The 15,027-nt window shown below is 40.4% G+C and overlaps 1 protein-coding gene across 12 annotated transcripts in view; it reads left to right on the top strand.

Annotated features, from left to right (window-relative positions):
* The window catches only part of MAGI1 (membrane associated guanylate kinase, WW and PDZ domain containing 1), a 607,075-nt gene that overhangs the window by 485,457 nt on the left and 106,591 nt on the right, over positions 1-15,027 (top strand). For all 12 annotated transcript variants that reach the window (XM_069476028.1, XM_069476033.1, XM_069476032.1 and 9 more), the window contains exon 4: positions 8,608-8,814. In XM_069476028.1, coding sequence (XP_069332129.1) covers positions 8,608-8,814 — 207 coding nt within the window. The remainder of the gene's footprint in view (positions 1-8,607; positions 8,815-15,027) is intronic.

Genomic DNA, 15,027 nt, shown 5'->3' with positions numbered 1-15,027 from the left:
GAAGGATGGCTTCTAGAAAGGGAAGAGAAACAACCACACCCTGCTCCCTTTAGAACCCCTACTATCCAGGCAAGAACTTTCTTCAGTGCTGGAAATGTCGAGTATTCTGAGCTGCCCACTATGGTAGCCACTAGCCACCTACAACTCTTGTGACTGAGAAACTGAATTTTAAATTAATTATAATTTACTGTAAACTCATTTAAGTGTAAGTAGCCACACGTGGCTGGTGGCTGCCATGTTTTGCAGTGGAGTTTTAGAATAAAAGCTTCTGAAAGAAAGGGTGAGCACCTGCTCAGCACACAGCTCTCTTCTCACAAGCCGACTTCACAAAGCTAAGCCTATCTTAAGAGTTAAGCTCCTTTAAAAAAAAAAAAAAAAATCATCATTTTGAATCCTCCCAAAGAGGATATTAGAGGAGTGGTGATCTTCTTTTGTGGATACTTTCTGTGGCACACGAGATGGCAGAGAAGTAGAGTGAACCAATAAAACCTCAAGGCACAATAACCTTCAGAATTTTCTTTCAGGCCCAATATTTGTTTGAGGCTTACACTGGCAGGATTGTAGGATTTTAGAGCTGGAAACTCAGTAAATTTCTTCTCTTCTGATGGCAGAACTGAGATCCAGAGAGAGATTGTTCTAAGACACTACAGGGAATTGGGAACAAAGCTTGGCCAAGTGCCCATGCCCAGGACATGTCGCAGGCAGAACTGGGATGCTATTTATTTCCCTGCTGCCTGAAAACTGATACTTCTTTTGTAGCCTCAATTCTTAGTTTGTGCCTTCACTCATTTATTCATTAAAGGTAAAGTGCAGAACAAAAGCAGATGTGGTCATTGTCTTTATGGATCTTCCTGTCTAGCAGACAGGATGCATTATTCAGATAATCAGACTAATATTAATATGTATACAGCTGTAAATGTGTGAAGGTGTTTAAAGGAGACCATAACATGGGGAGGCTGAATGTCTCTGGAACTGGGAAAAGCAGTCCCTGCAGAAATAGTAACTGACGTGAGATCTGGGTAAGTTGGAGTTAGGTTGCTAGATTTAGCAAATGAAAACACAGAAAACCCTGTGTTGCATTTTATCTGGCAACCCCAGTTGGATTTAACTTTGGACCGCACTGTTGGTGGTTGGTAGTGAAGAGTCAACTTAATCTGGAGATATTTATGTGATTAAAAAGCTGGATTTGGTAATGTATTGGTTATTGTAAGAGAGAGATAGGACAGACAAGTTATGATAATCCTAGGATGACTGCTTGTTTCTATCTTCTACAACTGGATAGGTAGTGGTACAATTTGCTAAAATAAGAAACATTGTAATGGGGCCAGCTTTGGGTGGAGGCAGGAGTTTCATCATGAAACTTTCCACTCTCCACCAGCTATAATACTGACGGTTGCATGTACCCCCAACAGAGTAGAGCCCCTTCCTGGCTACAGAAGGAACCTGACTGTCATCCCTCACAAGGCATAGAAGTTACTAGTAGACTTCGTCATTGATCTCTACTTTGCAATTTGAACCAATTCCTCATCCTGTCACTGAACAGAGTCGGCATCAAAGCAAGGCAAAGAAGACAAGAATGGACTTGTCTTTCCTCCTTGGACCAACTTCCTAACTGTGGCACTGAGCTAATTTATTTGATATGATGCTTAAAATAAATCAGCTGAACCATCTCCCCTTTGCCTTGCTTTCCTTTTTTTTTTTTTTTTTCCTGTTGGCATTTTCGCTCTGTAAGACAGGTTGCTGCTTCAGCCAGCCCTTGGGACTTCTCTAGAAGAGAGTTTACAAGGGATGAACTATTCAGTGGGGGTGGCTCCAAACATGCCTGTTTTACAAATGCCTCTGGGTAGAAGAGGCTAATTATACAGTTTGAGCATTGCAAAGGTTTCCTTCAGCATAGAAGTGCAGTGCCAGGGTGACATTTCAAATTGGAGTTATGGGTTGCATATTTCTGCATGTTAATTAGGAAGGGGATGTCAGCATTCAATAATGTTGTTGTTTTGCTTCTTAGAAGGTCTGCAAAAAAGCAGCTGCCAACGGTATACTTTTTGGGGACACAGAGATAAAACAGGGGTGAAGAGAATTCTTGTTTGGTCATTGAAGAAAATGAGACTGTCTGGAGTCCTGTTCTTTGGCAGGCCCTGGAAGCAGTCTGCTGTGATAAGCTCTGTTGGCAAACTCTTCCATGGAATGTTCTCTGTTGAGAATGAAAGTGACCGAATCTGTGCTGCAATTGGCTGTTCCTCTGCAAATGAAGATGGGGGTGCTGGGGCTGGGAAGTTTTGCTTACTTTCCTGTTCAGGGATCCCCAGAGACTCCTGGAGTTAAGAATGTAGATGCTAGAAATAGACAATCTATGTTTAAAAGCCAATCATCGTTTATGAATTGTGTGAATCTCTGTTTCTTCATCTGAAAAGGGGAATATTGATGCTTCTTTGTAAGATTAGAGTAAGTGAATGCATGGGGAGTAGCATTTAATAGGCGAACAACAAAGGTAACTTTTCAAATATTGTTCTTTGAATATGTGTTTTGATAGTACACTCTTCTACATGTTAAGGCTATTTATTATCTGTCCGCGATATCAGGCATGATTGAAGACTGCTAGGGTTTATTATATGCTAGCATCGTGCCAAGCACAGTGCTGAGTACTTTACATACATTATCTAATTTGATCTTGACAAAAACCCGATTAGGTAGGTACTGTTTTTATCTTGGCTTCATACTGTGGGAACTAAGGCTAAAAGGAGAGACATCCCTGCCTTGCCCAGGTCATTAAACTGTTAACTTACATTGTCCTCTTTGGTCTTAGAGTGGAAGCCAAATGGCACTGGCAAGGACAGACTTCTAATTATAGGACACTGGCTTATTGTCCTTCTGTGCATGTTCATCGTATTATGTATTCGTAGGGTGGGGCAGGTGGGAAGAGTAAAGAGAAAGTGCTCGCAGTTTTGTGAATGATGCCATCGTGTATTGAGCAAGTGAGTGGCAGAGTGTAGTGATGCAGATCCGTGGTAATTCAGATGTAACCGATGGACTGGAAAGAAGCTGCCATGAGTCATGTTATTAAAAACCGGATCCACAATACAGGTATTTAGGAGGATCCCAGGCCGGAACTCACGTGCGCTGTTGCCACTTGTTCATTCACTCATTCTGCAACGAATCGTTGAGTGATGGTACGTGCCTGGCACCCTGTTAGGCCTGGGGACACGGTGCACAAAACCAGATGTGGCCCCTGACCTCATGGAGGGTGGGGTGAAGACAGATACTGATTAATTATTCAGTCTGATAAATACTGCAAAGAAGGAGAGGTCCATGGTACCTTGAGTGCATAGAAGAACTGATAAGGATGGCGCTGATGTGGCCTGTGGGGTCCCTGCCTCTGAGGCCAGGTAGGCGGTGCCAGGGCGAGGAGCAGAGGGAAGAGTGTGTGCAAGAGCTGTGAGATGAGGAGGGGGCACGGTTTGCATGTGGGGGCTGAAAGAAGACCAGTGAGGTCAGAGCGGAAAGAACAAGGCAAAGTGAACTGAAATAGGTGCCCAGAGAGTAAACAAGGGTCCGACTACTGAAGGCCCTGAGGCCAGGGCAAAATCAGCTGTGTTGGATGTCTGTGTATTCAGGTACCGTATTCACATCTGTACTTTACACATAAAGAGAGTAAGGTTGTGATGCCCATTCCCCCCCATACACACACAAAAAGCCATTTTTGCCCCCATGAGGGTGGTGCAGCCCCTGCTGATCAGTGTGCTCTACGTTCGCAGCGGTGCCACTGCCATCCTGTTCTCCTGCTTGTCCTATAGGAAGAATACAGACAAATGCCCCCTCCCCCATTTGCCCTGGACCAGCCATGTGGCCCTGAGACAGGTGTTTCTGCTGTTCTGGGCCTCCCTGTTCCTCATCTGCAAAAGAAGAAGGATTTTCTCTGTTCTCTGTACGTTTGCTGTGCAAAGGGTGATCTGTGGACCAACTGCATCAGCATCCCTGGAGAACTTGTTAGAAATTCAGAATCTTAGGCCCACCCTGACCTACCGAATCAGAATCTTCATGTAATGTAATTTGATTGTTTGCACATGGAAGTTTTAGAAAACCGACGTATACCATATAGAATGTTTGTGAATATCATGTTTCAGTTCCATTTTTATATTTTTTCCCCCAGGGCCTAGCACAGTACCTGGCATTAAACATGTTCTCTGTAAGGGAATGAATGAATGAATACTAAACTCGTACACGTTGAGAGGCCATGCAGATTTGATTCATTCTGGCTTAAAATCCAGAGTTACTGTCCTCTTTAAATATTTTATAAAGCTCTAAAAATTGATTTGCAGTCCCTATTAATTTTTAAATGTGTGTCAGAAAATATTTTCGTAGGCTTTGTCGTGGCCAAAGATTGTGCCTGTTAATTAAGGCCAGCAGTAGCTTCCTCTGAAGTCCTCCTTTGCCCTCCGCTTCCCTCCCTGGCCGCCATCCCTGTTGAGCTTTGTTGTAGAACCAGTTCTGAAAATAGCAGCAGAGAGGAACATGTTCCCACTTGGGAGGGAGCCCGGCCATGCCAGGAAGCTTGTGTCGGTAAGGCACGGAGCCTGTGGGACAGTCAGGCTCGTGGCTCCTAGATGCTGTCTTGCCTGCCAAGTGATAACCCCAATTAATTTTTTAACCATTTATAATTCTTTAAATGAGTTTTACTTAGTGCCATTAAATAATCCATATATTCTTCACATGGAGTCTCTTGTGCATGGTGCATACTCTCTGTTGGGTTTGTGTTTCTGCCATGGCTAGACTTTGCTTGATTATGGACAAGAGTGGAAACTATTGCTAAGGTAGAGAGTTTTCTGGAAGGTTAGGGTCATGAGCTCAAATGTCCAAGGGCCAGGCAGGTTGGGTAAGAGGGTGAATAGGCTAGGGAAAGGCAGTGGGGACCGGTGGTGGCTGTGGCAAACTGGAGAGGGCATGACCTGTCCTGCCTGTTGCTGGGCAGTAAGGACAGTTCACAGCAGAATATCCCCTTGGCCAAAAGCCCAGGGCCACATGCAGATTCACTAAAAATTATTGAGGATTGTTTGAAGTTCGAGATTTTCTCACATCCCTACTCAGGCCCTGCATCTGTGACCCTGCATCCAGCCTTAGGGCACTCGCTGCTCTAGATTGGGTCCAGGGTGTTTGGCTGGCAGGGCCTGGGGCAGAACCAAAAGTAGGAGCAAACACTTCTCTGCAAAATTCTTTGACTCAGTGAGTATATTCGTATGAGCTGACTACAGACACATTCTTGCTTATCATCAACATTGCCCATAAGAGATGGAGTCCCTGGAATCAGACCTTGGAAGTTTGGCAAGTGGCACTGAGAATCCAGATTTTAATTGGAAACTTTCCATTTTTAAATGTTGGTCACTAAATCAAATGATTTTAAAGCATTGTATAACAAAAAACAAACAAACAACCCCAAAAAACCTCCCAAAATTATCTATGAAGTAAAGTTTGAACCTCTGCAATTAGAAAAACCACTAGATAGAGGCTTTTCTGTAAAGGCTGTGGGTTACAGTATGGGAAATAAGGAATACTGGAGAGATTTGGAAACAACACCAACTCGTATTTATAACACCTTATAGTTTACAGAGTACCTTCAGAAAACCTGCTTTACTTAATCATCACAATAATCCTGTGAGATCACTATAGCTGGTTCTGCCATTCCCATTTCATGAAGCGTAGAAGACTTGGTTATTCGGTTATTGGCAGGTTTGTTTGCCTTTACAAGGGCAAGTGAATGTGCTCAGTTACCACGTGCCAGGCACTTCAGGTACGTTATCTCATTAATCCTCACGACAGTTCAGTATGGGCTTCATTTTAAAGATTGGAACCATATGACGTGTCAACATGAAGTTGCATTTATCCGGCCTCACTCCAGTGGCAGACTTCAGTGTGGGCTAAAGGTTTTAAATAGACCATGTCATTTTATCCTCATAACAGATACTCTAGGTATAAACTAGGTTCTCTAGAATCCCAATCAGAAAATTTAGAAAACAGTCAAATGACCTACCCAGGGTCTCACAGCTAGTTAGTTAGTGATGAGATTTGAACTCTGGGCTGTCTCTCCTAAGCCTTTATGGTGTGCTGAGGCTCCTCAGAGCTGCTAATGCCTGTTCGTTAGATTAAACCAAATGAAATTGCTCATGTTTGAGAACAGTTTGTATCTTCTTCAACAGCAATTTCATATGGTTCAACCTATTAATATGTACTTTAATCTGCCTCCAATCTATCTTGAACTAATTTCCCAAAACAAGAAACTACTGTGCACAAGTAGATTGTTTTGGGGGCTATATGCAGTTGCATTGACAAACCTGCTGATAATTTATTAACTTAAGAAAGACTTTGAACTTGAAAACTGAAGGTGTGCACCTAATGGAAAATCCACACATATTTGTCAAACTTAGGTGGAACCGTTATTTTCCAGACATTTATTTCTGTTGTAACTGTGGATGTTGAAGTTTCAATTGATTTTTAAATGACAATTTTATGAATGTGACTTCAGTTTAATGGCTCTGAAACTGAGTGGCATGGTTATAAAATTATAATTATAAAATTATGAGTAAAGGGTCCCATTCTTTAGTGACATCTGTCAGTAGAAGGTTCTTATTTATAGGACATTAGCCTTAGTTTAACATCTACCTCTAAAATGTACATGATGTTTGGCTATAATAGTGAATGAAAATTAAATTCAGTATGGCTTTGTCTCTCTCTTTTTTTTTTTTTGCTCACTGTAGAGATTATTTTTTAAATAGTTAATTATCTTACTTTCCTAAACTTAACTAAATAAATAGTCCTCAGTTAATTAGAAAGTTACCAAGCTGGTTCTGCTGAATTCCTATGCTTTTAAGTATGAAACCTGAAAGAAGATTTTTGAAGAAATTGGTAGATCATCTTCTGTGAAAGAACTTTAACCACTGAGCACAGTACAAGCCATCAGAATGTGCTTATCAGATTTCTACCTGGGATTCTTCAAGTTTCAACATGGTACCCTTGAATCTACTGTGTGTTTTTTCAAATCTGTATGTTCAGCATTCCCCTGCTGATACAGACTATTATTACACCTCTCTCAAAGAAAGTGTGTATATTCATAAATTTGATGATTCAAACAAGCATTTTAAAGAAATAATATTAAACCCTCTGCTCTTAAAAAAGAAATCTTAATTATAAGGCTAAAGCTTAATGAAAGCATCTGTATGTCTCATGAAGACCAATATACTAGTCTCCTTTTGCACATTTTTTGGTGCTTGTATAATAACATGTGTATGTTATGTAACTATGTACTGTGGTTAAACAATGAGTTTGCATCCTTAGGAAAAAGCAGTGTGTACGGGATCTATTATAATTTACAAATTCTGCTTTACTAAGCATAGAATTACAGCTACTGGTTAGGATGAATTGACATACTCAACATCATTTCCTATCTTCCTGATTCCACTCTAAAAGATATGAAATGGCAAATGGATCAATAACATTCTAACACTGACGTCTTTTTTATGGTGTAGTCACTGAATATTATTGATATAAACTTTGATCATTCATGAACTACCTTTATGACGTTCATATCAGAACACATCTATTATTTATATAATGCTTTCTTTAATACAACTTCTTAAAAATAACTTTTTAACTTAAGTTTTCAAAAGGAAACTCTTATCACTGTCATCGCTCTTATTTATTCAGTTGATTATTAACATAATTGCTTATTATATAAAGCTGCCTTTTAAAACTTGAAGTTAAACATAAGTCCATTTTTTAAAGTATTGCTTTTTTTCTTAAGTTTTAAAGGCAAACTTTGTGTTGCTACCATAACTTACTAGTGAGATTTCTCTGTTGCAAATTAAAAATATACACATCTACTAAAATTTGAAAGTAAAATGCAAAAAGTCCATTTACGTACCACTCAGAATCACATTGCACATTGTAGTGGGACCTAAACCAAACTTTGGGAAAAAGCGTCTGAAAGTGAACATGGGCCACTGCTAGACTAGTGACCCATAAAGGGGGCCGCCATTGGCACAGGGTTTTCTGTTAAAACTTGGCAAGGGTTCGTTCCCACCCCGCACGACCCCTAGAGTCAAGCCTGCCATTCAGTTGAAGAGGCGCCACGTGGTGTTCACTGTCCTCCTTTTTAAATATTGTCCTGCTTCCTTTTTGAAGAGTCCCCTTATTAAGAGAAGGTGACCTCAACTTTTTAGGCCTGTAAGGATGCCGGCAGTAATGAATTTTTTATTTTCTGTGAGGCTCACTCTAAATGGGATTCAGCATTATGCTGGTGCATATATGTAAAAAGATGACCAATTGACATTCAGATGTAATGAGGAGGAAGGTTTACTATTCAGTAGAGCCTCCTTTGTTTTTAGCCCTGGTAGGTTCTTAGCACTAAAACAGTACAGTTTCCCTCTTCCCTTCTGAAATCATAGTATCTAGCTGGATAGGATAGACATCTTTTCAGAAAAGAAATACAGTTTGTTTTGGTTTTCCAGTTTAATTTTTTTTTTAATGTGCCTAGAGATTTGGATGTGAAGTCTTGAAAAAAAAAAAAAAACAAAGTATTCCTTTTGAAACATGCAAATGTGTCTCTTCATCACCTAGGAAACTATTATGGGACACCCAAACCTCCTAGCCAGCCAGTCAGTGGGAAAGTGATCACGACGGATGCCTTGCAAAGTCTTCAGTCTGGCTCCAAGCAGTCGACTCCGAAGCGAACCAAGTCCTACAATGATATGCAAAATGCTGGCATAGTCCATGCGGAGAATGAGGAGGAGGATGATGTTCCTGAAATGAACAGTAGCTTTACAGGTAAAGGCCAGACCATATCCCTCCTCAGTGGATGTGGGGAAAGGGGAGGGCAGGGAGGCTTTTGCAAAGAGTTTTGAGAAGGTTGCTGTTCTCAAGAGGAAGTCAGTAGTCAAAATTCAAACTTGGACCACACAGTGCTTGGGGAAGAGATGGTCCTTTCCTTGGTCTTCTTTTCATACTCCCTACCAGGAATAGTTTACGCCCAAATGTCTTAAAGGAGCTGGGGGTAAATGTGTGAAGAAGGGAGTCAGGAATAACCAGCATGTTTTATTTCTCTTCAGAATGACATATATAAAAATATTTGTATTTTATTCATTGATTTTTTTTTTTTTTGGACTTGCGACATCTCCATCATTATGGCTAATTGCTGTGAAGCAAAAAATGAAAATGTGTTTTATTAATTTCAAGTGATGCAGTGTGGAAAGCTAGTAGCATCCTCTGATCTTATACCTTTGTAAATAGAGATACAGTGGAAGTATGTTTTGTGTCCAATTAATTAACTTATGCATATTTTACTATATGCCCTAAAAGGAGAAAAGATGGAAAGTAAAATTCTGAGATTATGTGTTGCATATGCATTCTACATTATATAGCGTATATTACTGATTGCATTGTATATTTATAGCTGTCTTCAGAGCTATCTACCCCAACCTTAGATATGCTATATTTTATGAAGGGATTTTCAAGGACAAGTCCTCTGGGTCAGGCCATACAGGTTGGACATTGTACAACTCCAGGGGGGCACCATTCACAGAGGCTATAATGCATGCTCCTTGGGTTAGTACAGTGACCCGGAACCGTTTAAAAATATTTTTCCCTGTATGAGGGTTTGACCTTACATAGTATCTCAAAATGTAACAACTGAGTAAGATATAACTTCAGTCTATAATGTTGTGACTTAGAAAAACATCTTGTTTCTCCTATTTTTTTCTGTACTTAAGCATTTTCTTTAATATTTTAGAGTTGGAGCTATGGACAAGTTATCCATTTTCAGCATATGAGATCATCCTCTCTCGTAGTGGCCTTCTCTCACATCACCATGCTTTGGTCATGACTTGATGAGGGGCAGCACCAGTGAAGGGGGAGATTAGTGGACTCGATTTTCTCGAGTGCTTCCAAGTCTAGTGGAATATTTAGGAAAAAGTTTAGCATTGTTGAGTGCTTTCTACAGCCTCTACGGGCCTATCTGGAGTTTTAGCATTCATTAACTAAGCTCAGAGGCCTAAATTTCATCAAGATGTTAACAAAAATTTTTTTGATGATTTTGTTGTCATTGTAATAGCCCAACCCTTTTGCAGGAAGTGTTGGGTAAAGAAAGAGGAGATTTGTTACCCTGCCTTGGCTCTTGGTCGTTGTCTTTTTGTGACCAATATGCCTGTCCTCATTCATCTGTACAATGACTGGCCAGGATTAGCTCATTTCTGAGTTTCCCCTCCAGCCATAAGAATTTGATTCCATGAAAATTCCATTTTCTCAGTTAGGCCAGTGGCTGACTTAGAGTTGTAACATCGAGAAGAAATTTGCCATCTTTTACATATGCTTTTATTGAAATCGGCTGATTTCACCCACTTAGGAGTATTTCATTCATTTATGGTAATCCTTATTGAAATGAAAACAGATGATGAAAAAGTATTAACATTTCTTTTTAAAAAACTTATACTTTAATGTCTTGATAGTTTTATAAATAAAAATACCAAATCTTGATACAACTCAGAAACATTGTTTCTGTGGTCACAGAAACAGAAGACCTTGTGGGCGATTGCAGCAACACAACCCTGTCAAGCAGGTTGGGTTGTCCCCAAGAAGCTTGTGTGCCATTATTTATCCTCCACCTATTAAGTAGGTTTCTTGGTAGAAAGCAAGAACAAAGTAGAGGTAGTTGACTGTAGGTCTTCATGCATTTCCTATTTCTAACTGCTATAAATCTCTGTCTCTTGAAGACATGCCTCAGAAAATCTGACCCCACGAAATCCCCACTTGAAATCCTGGCATCATAGAATAATGTGTGGGTCCAGGTCATCATTGCTAAAATCGGTCTGATTATTAGTTTCTGCACAAAACAGAAAGCCAAGTGGCAGCTGATGCTGTCAAGTCCTCAAGTTCCTGTCTTAACACCAAGAAGGCCAATAGGGTGCACTGGGAAAGAAGTGGCCTTGAGGTATGCACGTGATGGGACCTCCTCACTGTGTACAGAGTATGTTGAGTGTCCCCTCACTTACAAAACTATACTCGTGACAGCTGACAATCTGGCATACACTAACTCATTCTGATTCTTTCAAGTAATTGACAGTACCCTGTTCATGATAAGTATTTAAAACTAGGAGTGTCACTGCATTTTGTACCCTGAGTCACTTTCAGTAGCAATCCACTTTGGGCACAGAGTGACAATAGCATAATGAGGTCTTGACTTCTGGTTGGGCCAGCAATGATAAAGGCATGAGCATCATATCGAAATGCAGGAATACCATGGAGCCAACAAAAATTATATTTACCAGGATATTTTTATTAACATGCTATGGCTTCTATTTTAGCTGCCTTTTGCTTGGGTCTTGTGCAAAAGACATATCTCAACAACATGCCTGAATAACACTGGGAATGTTTGGAGGCAAAAGACAGAGAGCCCAGTGGCCGAAAGCATCCTGGGGAGGATTGAGGCAGAAGCTGAGCAGTGAGCAGTCACCTCAAATACTCACATGGGACTGACTGCTGAACACAAAAGGCAGTCTCCTACAAATTGTGCCTAAATTGTGGACCTCAACAGAGCCCTTGAGAGAAAACACTTCTTATGTGAGCTTAATGAAAGTAGAGTTACATTGTTGACCAAAGCACATAGTTATTTATACAGATCAAAACTTTTTTGAAAATATTTTGTTCATTATAGACAACTTAGAAGGTATGTAACAAACCACCACAAGTAAAAAGTAGTTGGTTCATCAATTAACACCTCCAGGAGACATGGAGAAGTTATTTAATTGTGTTTCTAGGCTTTATTTCCCAACAACTCCCCTATGGTCAAATACTAGGCTCCTGACACTTCTTTTTCACTGTTAGGCAATGATAAAGCATTGCTTTGGAATGTCAAGAGAATTTCTGCAAGAGCTCATGTTTCTCAAGTGCAGACTATGTGGCAGGCATTTTGCTAAACTTTTTGTGAATATACTAAGGAGGTCACGTAGCTTGTCCAATATCACAAAGCCAGTGAGTGTCAAATCTGCCATTCCAACCCCAAAAAGTATGATTCCAAAACCTGCATGTACAGCTACTGTGCTGTTTGTGTTTTAAGTCAATTTCATCAGCTCTATGAAACTTGAAAGATTATTAGTGGTTTTGCACGATGAGAGATGCACATAAAACTAAAAGCATGTATAATTTAAAATAAGCTTTAGAAAATTTTTTTTGACGTGAACTTACGTTCTTGAAGTCACCTCCAAAAACCCCCAAGAGTATGTTAAATGTGTGTATATGTGTGTGCACACACTCATAAGTTCTTCAAAGCTTCTGATTTACCCTATGAATAAAAATGTCATTCATGTTTATTTATGGTTTACAAACCATTTTCACGTATATCTGGTAAACTTCCTGGAAATCTTGAGAGATAAGCAACCCAGATATTGCTTACCCAGATTTGCAGATAAGAACCCTAAGGGACAGGGCATGTTGTACCAGTGAACAATGGGAGAACCAGGCTCCCTGTCTCCCCTTCCAGTCTGGTTCCAATATTCCATTCTACCTGTCCTCTTTGCATTCATTAGGAACCTTTAGTAAGAAAGCCATAACAGTGCTCCTAAGTGTTTAGTAAATTAAATGGGAGAATTTTTAAAGTCAGAGCATGTGTGAAAGTCAAAGCCCTGACAGAAACTACGAATTCTTGAGTCTGCCCTGTGTCTGCGCCAGCCTCTCATCTTTGGACTTTGCATTTTCTTTCAGAGAATGAGATTGTTTAAGGTTGTGTTGAACTGGGAAGAAGACATGAAAAGCATATAAAATAAAAATAAATATTTAGATAATTTTAAATAAGGTCTAGTTGCTTGGAGGGATTTTTTTTTTTTTCTCTTCTGGGAAATTTAGATTACTGAGACATTTTCCCAGCAAGCTAATATTCCCTTTACGTGTTGTTTTAGAATGTTGGCAGTACTTTTTTTAAACATGTATACCCTTAATGTTAAACTGAGTCTGTGCATGTGCTTTATGCCCATTTTACAGATCAAGAATCACATGCTCAGAAGGTAAAGTCCCTTCCAAAGCTACACAGCTAGAAACAGAACTATGATGTGGTTTCTGGTCCGATGTCATAACTTATCCTCTTTCTACCTATTGGTAATGTTGGCAGCCTGGGGGCCAGACCTGGACCGAAGACAAAAATTAATCATAATTTTGATGAAGATGGTGCTGCTGCTCCTGGTGGCTGGCAAATAATATTTGCTGTGTGCTAGACACTGTCCTAAGTGCCTTACGTGAATAACCCATTTACTCCCCCTGATAACACTATGAGCTGGGTCCTGTTATTGCCCCATTTTCCAGATAAGGAAGTGAAGGCACACAGAGGTTAGGAACTTAGCCCATGTTAGTAAATGGTAAAGCCAGGATTTAAACTCTGTGTGTCTCCAGAGTGAGTCCGTGCTTGGAGTTACTACCTTTCACTTTTTGCTTGTGCCATACTGCATTATTTTTAAGGGAATTACAATTGAAAAATTGGGATAGGGTGCACAAAAATGCAGATTTCCATATTCTCTTGAAAAATCAGATATCTGGCAACCCTGAGTCCACTAAGTGTCTGGCACTGAGGCCCCAGCTCCCTTCAGACTGTATGGACACGCCTTCTGTGGGTCTCCGTGCACACACATCCCACTTGTGTCTTTGGGCTGGCACTGGGGGACAGAGGACTTAGTAGCCTGAGACTGAACCATTCTTTCACTCTCTGGCCCATTGGCTGCAGGACAACACCTCACCTAGGGGCCAAAGGTTCTATGATTCTGGAACATGGCAGGTTCTAATGCAGAAAGGAGTGAACCCCAAGTGAAATTAGGACTTTTTAAACAACTGATTTTTCACCTCATTTTTTTTTTCCTTTCTTTGGAGAACTCTTTGTATCTCTGTCCTCAGAGTGTGGTTCTTATACCACCTAACTCTCCATCACCTGGGTACTTTAAAAATGTACATTTTGGCCAGGCACAATGGCTCACACCTGTAATCCCAGCAATTTGGGAGACCAAGGCGGGAGGATCGCTTGAGGCCAGGAGTTTGAGAGCATCCTGGGCAATATAGCAAGACCCTGTCTTTACAAAAAATAAAAACTAAAAAACTTAGCCAGGTGTCGTACTGCACACCTGTAGTCCTAGCTACTCAGAAGGCTGAGGCAGGAGGATCACTTGAGCCCAGGAGGTTGAGGTCACAATAAGCTATGATTGTGGCACTGTACTCCAGCCTGGGCAACAGAGTAAGAGCCTGTCTCTAAAAAAAATCAAAAAATCAAAAAAAAAAAAAAAATTGCACATTTTGGAGCCTTACCCCAAACCTATTCTCTAGCCTGAGATAGGCATTTTAACAATCTGTCTGGGTGATTCTTATATATCTTAAGTATGAAAAGTATGCAGAGCTATGCCAGAAATGAATATATGTTGGCTCGTAGAGAGTTAAGGGTGAATCTTTTAATTCTTGCTGAGTTTTAAATTTATTTTGTTATTGATTATTAATTTCAAAGTGTTTTTTTTTTTTTCATGTTGGCTTTATTTCCTTTCTGTTCTTTCAAACTTATAGTGGTTTTATTAATCTGCACTCTTGGATGTGAGTCATAAAACCATCTCAAATTGGTTTAAGCAGGAAGTGAATTTGGGGGCTCACACAATTGAAAAAACCAAGGGTAGCCTTGATTTCAGACATCAAATCAGAGTCTCCGTCAGGGATATTAGGCCACTCTCTCCATCTTTCATCTCTGCTTTTCTCTGCGTGGGTTTGATTTTCCAGTAGGTGTTGCCGAACTATGTCAAGAGAGAGCCACCAGTACCTACAGCATGAGTACCTATGGGATAAATAACCCCATGAGGCCACCTTTTGCTTGACAGTCCTGGCAGAACCTCACTGCGTGACATTCATTGGTTTGCCTCAGATCGTGCACCTATTCCTGAGCTAATCACAAAGGCAAAAAGGGCAGAATACTCCTGATTGGCAGAGATTGTAACTTGGAGCCAGGAGTAGGTTTGAGTCCTCGGCTGG

The sequence above is a fragment of the Eulemur rufifrons genome, chromosome 7 (assembly GCF_041146395.1).
Source record: "Eulemur rufifrons isolate Redbay chromosome 7, OSU_ERuf_1, whole genome shotgun sequence".
In the NCBI taxonomy this organism is placed as follows: Eukaryota; Metazoa; Chordata; class Mammalia; order Primates; family Lemuridae; genus Eulemur; species Eulemur rufifrons.
This window is presented reverse-complemented; position numbering and strand designations above follow the sequence as displayed.